Source organism: Sprattus sprattus (genome assembly GCF_963457725.1).
Source record: "Sprattus sprattus genome assembly, chromosome: 5".
NCBI classification, from domain to species: Eukaryota; Metazoa; Chordata; class Actinopteri; order Clupeiformes; family Clupeidae; genus Sprattus; species Sprattus sprattus.
This window is the reverse complement of record NC_137924.1, coordinates 20,565,816-20,575,770: the sequence shown is the minus strand read 5'-3', so window position 1 is coordinate 20,575,770 and position 9,955 is coordinate 20,565,816. Positions and strand designations below refer to the sequence as shown.

The window sequence follows — 9,955 nt, the reverse complement described above, 5'->3', positions numbered from 1 at the left end:
TTAGAGGTCCATGATACGTCTGATGGAGCCGATTCTGGGGCTCATGCCTCCCCAGTCGCTGTATCTCCTGTACTCGCCAGGCCTCAGGTAGTAGTGCTTTCCCCTGTAGTTGGGCTGCTCGTACATGAGCCAGTGGCCGTCCATCACGTTGCAGGACTGGATGTCGGACATGCTGAAGCGATCCATGACGTTGGGGCAGTCGTCATTCAGCTCAGTCATCTTGCCACTCATGTCGTGGCGGTCATAGATCCTCATTCTGTAGGAGCCGCCATGCTGCAAGGGATGATGGGAGAAGAAACAGGATTATGCTGATGTCACTGCACCATGTTATACATTACACCTCAAGTCAGAGAAACCTCCCCGGAATGTGAGCTCACTCAATTCACTCAAATTAACCTCTGCCTCTTATTAAAATATGACTGAATGTCAGAATATGACGAGAGAGGTCCCACCTCATTTTGTTAGTCCCTTTTTCACCCACAAACTACCAGTTGCCATTGGCACTGAGGAACACAAATAGGCTTACTTTAAGGAAGACAACAGGTGTAGTCTAAAGGTTAGGTTCTGGCACTAGTTACACTGAGCTCCAGGGTTGGAGTTTGCATGAGTATGTTTTGTAGATCATTTTATTTACTTAGCACTATCACAGGCTTTTGAAATTAAGTGTGCCCAGTAAATCCCTTGTGGCACAAATTATATGCTAGGTGAACTTATATCTTCGCTTACCATGGGGATCATGCGGCAGGACCTCACACAGTCGCTCATGCCCATCATGCGCATGTAGTCAGAGTACTCGCCCCTCTTCATGAAGAACTGGTTACCCATGAAGTTAGGACGGTCGTAGATCTGGAAGCAGCCGCTCTCCACTCTGATGGACTGACAGCGGTTGAAGTAGGAGTGCAGGTCGGCACAGTCACTCATGCACTCATGGTGACGGCCACCGAAGTTTCGATCCTCGTAGAAGATGATCTGCAGAGACAGAATGAGTTGACATGTTAAACAGAGGACTTAATGTATATTGTGTCAAGGGCATTGTGTAAGGAAATGTCGATGCGTTACCAACCTTGCCCATGACGTTTGATGGGTGATATGCGTCGCTATGTTGTGTTGTCAATGAGAGGTTATGTTTATATACATTTCCCTGCTTGAAATGGTATGACAGGATGTGTTGTTATTCAAATCATTGTGGACCAGAGTCAGCAAAAACTTTACAGGTACCATGACTTTTTTTTTTTTAAATGCTTTCTCTATGATGCCCACTGTCAGATCATTCTTTCCAGCAAAAACTGCAGCACTGAAAGCTGCTGGAAAGCTCAGGAGGTTGGAGTGTACAGTGCAGTATGAATTGCTATTTGTCTATGACAGTCACCTTCCATGTTTTTTGACTATATATATTGGCAGTGTTTTGGATTGTGTAAAAGGGTTTTCCCATTAAACTCATTATCACAATAATATTTAACATATTTATATTTAACATGTTTATATTCCCCCTTAATTCTTAATGCATAAATTGTGCCATAGATCACAGATTTCAAATGCTATGCAACCATGTTTTGTGTGTGTTTTGTCTGGTTTTACAGTGTTTCAGTGCATAATGGCCTCCAGAAAACTGGCATTCCAGCCTTTTGTGAACGCAGCCTTTTTTTAATTGGGAGCTCTGCCAACTAGGCATGTTTTTGTTTCAGTGCAGCCTTGTGTGGCAGTGTTGGACAGCCAGAAACCATATCCTATGACCTATCAGATGTTGCCCTATCATTGGCTACCCTATCAGATCCTGTTAGACCCAGGGTGACCCCACCCATGTGGGACCCAACAAATAGCAGTGTCTCTTTTGCTGCAGACATGGATCGTGGAGAGGCGGAATATTAGATGAGAGAGGGGCAATGGTTCTGCTTGGTTTTGTGGTATAGTGAGACCTCTAGTTGGCAATGAACTGCTCATGAAATACAACTATTTTTAAAGAGAATTAATAAGTAATTATTTGCTGCAAGGAGTAAAAAGGTGGAATATGAGAAATAATGTCAGGTAAGGAATGCCTCCTTGTAATAGAATACAACAGAAGTGAGGGTATGCTTTCCACATTGGTGTTGCACCATCTATTGGCAGACAGAATAACTTTTGTAAGTCTTAGATCCCTCTAACATCTCTCTGATTTTTCTAAATGGCAACCAATGTTGTCAATTAAAAAGGCTAATTAAAACCCCCCAAAAGATGTGTGACTCACTCAAATCCCTGTACCAAATTATATGACATTCATAATTAAAGGATGCAGAACATATACACAAACACATTTGTGGAATAATATGAAACAAGTGAATGTTTTTGTGATATAACTGCTGGCCAAAGCCTTAAAGAAATATGCAAAAATATCAGTTTGGCTTTATATATCAGTTTTTGCCATTATCACTGGACATTTGCCATTGCCATTGACACCTGTCAGTGGGCCAATCAATCTCTATAATAATAGTTATGTAGTAGGTAATGTTTGTATGTGACTAACAGCCTTTTCTGAGTAACTGATCCATATAGTTTATATCCATACTTCCTTGAAGGAGGAACAAGTTTTTTTGACAACCATTGACCAACCAAAGCTTTGGACACACTCTTGTATCATAGTGATTATTAAGGATATGATTGAACATAACTCATTACCAAAAAAGCCTGTATTCTGTGGATTTGAAACCGGTTTCCTGAAGTAGAATGAAATCACAAAATGCTCCCCAATCCATATGTTATGCATGCTCGTTTATTGACAAACCAGTGCCAAAGAGATGCATGGAAAACAGTGGCAGACTTCTTAAAAATCAGTGACTCTCCGGAAAGAGCCAGTGTTGGCGCAGGCAGCACCCCAGTCGCTGAATTTGCGGTACTCGCCAGGCCTGAGGAAGAACTGACGGCCCCGGTAGTTGGGATGCTCGTACAAGGTCCAGTATCCCTCAATGACTTTGCAGGAGTAGATGTTGTGGTTCGGGAAGCTCTCCTGGACAGACTCACAGTCATCGGTGAACTCCATCATGTGACCCTGGAATTCAGGGCGCTCATAGATGCGCATCCGATAAGGACCACCACTGGCCTGTGAGGAAACACATGAGGGTTTCTTTAAGGTTTCTCAGTTATAAAGGGGCAGCCTAATTTGGAGGGTGATGTGCATTATTTCACCCCATGATGTTTCTCAGATCCTTCATAGGAGATAGTAGAAGATAAAAGAAGAACAGAAGATGTTGAGACTCAATTGCCCTGATTCAATCAATACATTTTGTACTTCCAGGAGACCTTGTTAACCTGGTAAACCTTGTCATTGGATGTATTTGTATGTACTTTTAAGAAACAATTCTGCCACTACTAGTACTACTAAAACAGTCATGTAAATTTCCAGATTTCTAAAAGGATTCCAAATATGGCCAAAAATGGTTCTTCTGAGCTCCCCAGCACAGTCCTTGGCAGACCAGTGAACAACCCTCCCCTGCCGAACTCAATAAGACTTTCCAAAGGCAGTTACTCACATAGTTGAAGGTACGACAGGAGCGGACTGAGTCATTGTAGCCCATCCAGTGTTGGTACTCTGGATACTCCCCACGGGTTACCACGTACTGGTATCCAGAGTAGTTTGGACGTTCGTACAGGACCCAGCAGCCGCTCTCCACCTTGATGGAGTTGCAGCGGCTGAAGTGGGGGTGCATGTCAGGGCAGTCCGTGTCACACTCATAGGAGCGACCTTGGAAGTTTCGCTCCTCATAAAAGATGATCTACCATGCAGGCAATAGAGAGAAAACTATTGTAATTGGGCTGACCCAGTTTCCCTCATGACACACTGCCCCAGAAGTATGCAAGAACACATACAATAAATTAAACAAAAAAATATATTCACACACTGTGTTTTTAACATTTTTCTGCATTATAAACGTAATGGTGGATAAAAAGCCATACTTTACTAAGCTGCATGAGGTTAAACATAGTCATAGTCATAAACATAGTCATAAACATAGTCAATATTCATCAATGTTTTAGTTTTAATCATCTACATAAGGCCTCATAAAAACGTCAAATGACTAGTTATGAGTTTATATATATATATACAGTTTACGTATGCTGTGAGATAAAGATAATTTTTCAATTGCTCTTGGCCGAGCGTCTGGTCTTACCTTACTCATCCTGCACAGCTCTCTGGAGACTCTGAAAGTAACAGCCTTGCCAACGGGGGCCTGCGGGCCACGCTTTATACGCCTCAATCAACGCTTGATGGATCAAATTTTATTTGTTATTTTAATGACTGGGATTTGGAGCCCTGGTGGCGGTGCCAAATGTCTAGATCCAGTGCATAGAGTTAAAGCCCTGATTCATCAGAGCAAAAGGCCTAGCAGGGCACATTGCTGACACCTCTCCCCCCCCCCCCCCTCTTTTTTAATACTGTCACTGGAGTGTCACTACATCCAAGAACCTGCCAAAATGGGATTATTGTCTGTCACATGGAATGCTTAAGCTCATCACAAAATCTATAGTATTGTTTGGCACACTCCCTGGTAATTAAAAACAGAGCTCTCTGAAATGCACTGCGTGACACCTAGTAGAAGCCTTGAGACTGGGATATTAGCAGGACTGTTTATGGTTTGTAGATGGGGGAAGGCGTGTGTGTGTGTGTGTGTGTGTGTGTGTGTGTGTGTGTGTGTGTGTGTGGGTGTGTGTGTGTGTGTGTGTGTCAGTAATTTTATGTGTCAAAGGTCAGGTGTTACAGTTATATTTACATTTACATTAAAATGAAAATGTTTATAAAAAAAATCAAGGCAAGTTTGTCCAAGACTTTTCTTAACAGAAGTTTATTCGTAAGGGTTTAACACTTAATACATTAATTTTAGTATACCTCATGAAAAAGCACATAACAGAGCCACTGAAGTTCTGTGGGGAAGCAAAAGAAGAAAAAGAAACAAATCATGAAACGCAAGGCAGATCCCATCCATGCAATGATGTAAAGAAGGTGACAAAGAAGGCGTCATTGAAGATGCCCTGCAGCAGAACTCTCATGCTGGACACTCTCATTAGGGATTTGCGTCCTTTGTTATATTTCTGGAAATGGCATGTTCTGACTTCAGTCCTGCAGGGATTCTTGTGACCCCTCATAATGCTCTGTCTTCTCAGTCAAGGAGTCACCACTGTCCTGCAAGATACATATATATTTAACCATAGATGCATTACATACTGAGGTTACTCTATTTGGCCACAAGGTGGTGCCATTGCAACTTTAAAGGACAACCACGTACACTACAACCAGTAATGCCTAAGAAATAGTCACTCAAAATCTCGCCATGAGATATAACCGTCCAACACATGATTGCTCTCAGAATATGAATTTCTACAATTAACTTCTTATGACCGTGAACTACCATTTCTCATTTGTTTTAATGATTCACAGAATGTAGTGAACCATTTACCGAGAAAGATGACTCAGAGGAACATGATGGTGACGGGAGTGTACATTGCCTCACAGCGGGGGCAGCCTTACAGTGGATGGACTTCCAGCGTTTCAGCCTCTCAGCTAGGTAGAAAGAACAGATCCAATATAACCACAAACCACACACAGACTGTTTCTGCATTTAAAAAGTTGAATCCAGGAATTCACACAGGTAAATCGTTCAGTTTATTGCCGAGTGGGAGGGACACAAACATACTGTGCTTGCGTGAGTGATCCACTGCCTTGTAGGAGCCAAGCATTGCAAATGGGTGGTAGGACAAGGCAAAGGGGTGAATGATTGCGCTCTGGGAATGATAACAGACAGTGGACCATTTGTCAAAAGCAAACAAACATGACGACTTTTCACTGATATAGCATTGGCAACCAACATGAATGCAACTCAGTTTACCTTAGTCTGACTGTGAGGGTAAGAGGCAGATGGCTTGCAGTTGTACAAAGACAGGATGTCCTTCACTGGCAAACTGTTCTAAAACACAAGCAACACAGACTGGAGTCTTATTCACTGTTTTAAGTGTAGTGTCATGACTAGTTACTTTACAGTAATTGGAAGTTAAACATATACATTTGGTCAAATTTGAGATCTGTATACATACACATAGAGATGTGTGTTCATATAACTTATATACAGTATGTATATAAAGTATCAAATTTGTACATATGCCTCTATTGTATGTGTGTTGTTTACATAAAGATAACATGAGCTCACCAAGATCACCCCGGCAAAGGAAGACAGGATCATGGCTTCTCGCTCCATTCGGTTGGGGTACTGTATGTGTCCAGGGCTTCTTTGTCCATAGGAGCACAATCAAATCATATACACAAAAATTCAATATAAATAAAACATAAAACTGCAAAAAAAAATGTGTTCAGTTTAAGAACAAAATAGGTTGTGCTGAAATAAACATAACATGTCTTTAATTGAATGTATAAATGTGTGCATTTAAATAAAGCAGGTCTCTATAGCCAATAGTCCAACCGACCATCCCCAACTTGAAGGGAAAACTGATTTTTCACATCACTCACATGATGACATTTTCCATGAGGTCTTTGCCATCATCTTTATTCAACCACCACAGTGCCACACTAATAGCCAAGTCATAATGGGCCTGTGAATACACATACGCACACACACACACACACACACACACACACACACACACACACACACACACACACACACACACACACACACACACACACACACACACACACACACATACATACATACATAAACACAAATCACAAATCAAAGGAAAGACCACTGAAAAACTACACATTTATTTGCGATTGTTTAGACTGCAGTGCAGCTGCTTATTGATCTTCATTCATTCAATAGTTGTATAAGGGTATATCAGACACAAAAATCAGACACTGCCTTGATGCCTGACAATATGTCTTTGTGAAGATATGCTGGGTGTTTGTGGAGGTATCATGTTTCCAGTGTTAGGTATTTATTCTCAGTCCATAAATATCACATCCATGAGAATATCACATTGTGACTAGTAAGCAATGCTGTATATGTTACCATAATGAACATAACCTAAAATATACCTGTAATTATCTTGAAGGTTCCACATGGCAATAAGGCAAACTTACTTACAAGGTCATCCAACATGGTAGAGTTTCCTTTCCCTTTGGGATCAAATCCATTTTCCCAGAGTTTCTGTCCAATGTAATCACCACTATTAAACAGAAAAATACTTCAGACTTTGTAATCTTTCTTAAGATAAAATTCAATTTAAATTAAAATTTTCAAGCAAACAAACAAATAGACTAAGAATTATATTTGTATTAGAAGCAAGTCTATAAATCATAGCTTCAAGTGAGTAAAACTATGAACAAATTCTGTTTGACCATTTAAAGCTTGTGCTGTACCTACTGTATAACATCAAGTTCAGCGACAATAACCTGTTTACTTTTTAAATGTTTTCTGGGCCTAAACCATTCGGTGTTTTATAATATCAGCACTTTGAAAAATATTATGTAAGTATTATGTAAGTATGAATGAAGCCAGTGTAAAGATTTTAGAACAGGAGTAATGCTCTCGGTCCTGGATAAAACTAGCAGCAGCATTCTGAATGAGTTGCTGCTGACTAATTCTTTTTCGGAAGTCCAGTTAAGAAACTGTAGCGAAGGGAGAGAGCAGTCACCCCACCTGGCCTTGAACCCAGGTCTATGGGGTACCAAGCCTGCTTCCTGACAGCAATGCTAGTGAGCCAGGCTTGTTGGTATGGCAGTCAGAGCACATACTCATCCAAAGTGACAGCACTCCGTCACAGAGACCATTACAGTAGTTCACTCTTCTGTAGATAAAAGCATGGATGAGCTTCTCTTGGTAATTTTGGGACACCAAATCGATGATTCTGGCTATATTTTTTTAAATGATAAAAGGCTGTTTTGCCGATTTCTTTGATTGCTGGTGAAGGTGAGATCGGAATTGGATCGGATATCGCCAAGATATGGTCAATGGTTTTTAAAACCCGAAAAAAATCAAGGTGTTCACTAGTACTAACTCTCTGTTCTTTCAATAACAATAATTGATGTTGTATCTTTATCTAATTGAAGAATTTGGTTGATACCCTTATTATTTTAGTTGTTCTTAACTTTGACACAGTGAGTCTTTTGGGTTGTAGTCATCTGGTGAAAAAGCCAGATATATCTGAGTATCATCTGCAACTATGGCAATCACTGTCAGATCCATAATTGCCAATGGTGACAAAGTAACTCCGGCTTTCTAAACAAGATAAGGTTTTGTTTTTCTCCTCTTACGTTCAGCTTTCCTACAATTTCTTTTAAGAGCTTTTACCAGTGTGGTGGTTATCCAGAGTGCTTTCTGTTTGCTCATACTTTTCTTGACTTCCAGCATCCATGTCATTCAAAAATGTAAAGTTAAAATTATCCAGGAATACTGTATATCAATTGTCTCTGCACTGGTTTGTGATATAGTTATAGCCTCCATAAACTGAGCTCTAGAACTCTCTAATTTTTTTAGTACTCTCATTTATGTTTGACTGATCTGTGAGTCAAAGACACAGAAATGATCAGAAATGGCCAAGTCCTTTACCATACAAGACCAGGTAGCTGTATGAGGAGAAACTCACAGTAATGCTTCAATGTCTCTTTTCAGTCGTCTGGCCTCCATTTCTCACTCAGTCCACAGCGAGCAGAAGCGAATGTGTGTCAAGCTTGACCACTCACTGAAATGAAACAAATGTGGGAGGGAAAAGATATTTATCATGACATTTGCCAGTAATATTATTCAGCCTACTGGAAGACTGGTTGTGCCTTGGCATGCTTCTACAGAGAGTGGTGACCCATGACCCTGATACTATGAATGAGAAAAGAGACACCAATGAATAAACTCTAAGGTTCATATGGATGTGACTTTGGTCACTCAAGAACTTTGCTGAGAGACTACCAAGTATCGGCTTTTAGACTATATATAAAAATCTAACAATTATGATAGGTGAAAATTCACTCTTAAGTTATCTCAGGACTCTGTTTTAGAGTTGTAGATCAGTATATTTATTCAACAATTGCAATCGGGCTCACTCACAGCAGAAGGATGAAAGTGAAGCAATTTCACAACATTGCACAGGGGTTATATAGATTTATCTTATGTATCTACTCTGTATCTAATACTGACGCATACATAACTCTAACGTCAGCAGGAATAGCCACGCTACACTAACAGTCCCTTTGCATCATCCCAACTGCTGAGATACAAGGATGTCAGTTCTACCCAGGGTTGAACAGGCACAGTCTGACCCTTCTTATCACCCCTGAGCTCACCTAAACAAAGACAAGAGGTTCCTTCACTTACGCATGTAGATCTTCCACATGCAAACTAAGTGGTACTAATTAAAGTCACACATATACACAGGAACACAGAAAAGCCATGTCCCTGCTTACATAAGCAAATGATTCATACAAAGTAATTATTAATTCAAGGGACTAAGTCATTAACAGTGCTGGCAAATTATCTCCATCAAATCAGGTTTGGCAAGACAGCAATCCATGCAGTCTTAGAAAAACAGTATGCATTCAGTAATCCATTCCGCATGGGATTTATCGAAAAGGAACTAAACAAGCAAATCTATGTCTGTTCTGTGAGTATGGTATGTTGTGAATAGAATCTCAAATGTAGTTCTGATGGAAATAAAAGAGGAAAAAACTAACTAACAGAAATATTTAACAGTCCTGACGTCCATTTAAAGACACCTGCTTGAGATGTGTAAGCTTTAAAGCAAGGTCTGGCAAACATAAATTGGACTTACCTGCTTGCTGCAAAAGATACAATACAGGTATGTTATCTACTTTCACATTAAACCAATTTTGAGTGAATAGAACAGACCCTGGTAGACTGTTTCACTCACCTGAAAATCCCTGTAAGAAACACTGTACGAAACTGTAAATACGTCAACAGAAGACTTCTGCAGAGCAGTTCTCGTCATGGAAGACAGGAAGTAAATAGACTGATAGTATAAC

At 40.3% G+C, this 9,955-nt stretch overlaps 3 protein-coding genes across 3 annotated transcripts; all 3 read right to left on the bottom strand.

The window, feature by feature from the left end:
* On the bottom strand, positions 1-1,376 carry LOC308366066 (gamma-crystallin S-1-like; the record flags this gene model as incomplete). Its single annotated transcript, XM_080839701.1, has 3 exons — positions 1-273; positions 727-1,007; positions 1,370-1,376. 3 exons carry the CDS (start codon positions 1,374-1,376, stop codon positions 1-3), a joined length of 561 nt encoding a protein of 186 aa, XP_080695827.1.
* Positions 1,377-2,797: 1,421 nt separating this feature from the next.
* On the bottom strand, positions 2,798-4,151 carry LOC308366065 (gamma-crystallin M2-like; the record flags this gene model as incomplete). The annotated part of the gene is made up of 3 exons (XM_080839700.1): positions 2,798-3,073; positions 3,504-3,746; positions 4,143-4,151. The coding sequence occupies 3 exons, from the start codon at positions 4,149-4,151 to the stop codon at positions 2,798-2,800; spliced, it is 528 nt and encodes a 175-aa protein (XP_080695826.1).
* An 831-nt stretch (positions 4,152-4,982) lies between these two features.
* Positions 4,983-8,609, bottom strand: c9h2orf80 (chromosome 9 C2orf80 homolog; the record flags this gene model as incomplete). The annotated part of the gene is made up of 8 exons (XM_080838537.1): positions 4,983-5,152; positions 5,427-5,530; positions 5,664-5,751; positions 5,856-5,933; positions 6,174-6,252; positions 6,491-6,573; positions 7,068-7,149; positions 8,569-8,609. The coding sequence occupies 8 exons, from the start codon at positions 8,607-8,609 to the stop codon at positions 5,084-5,086; spliced, it is 624 nt and encodes a 207-aa protein (XP_080694663.1). The 3' UTR covers positions 4,983-5,083.
* Between the last annotated feature and the right edge of the window lie 1,346 nt (positions 8,610-9,955).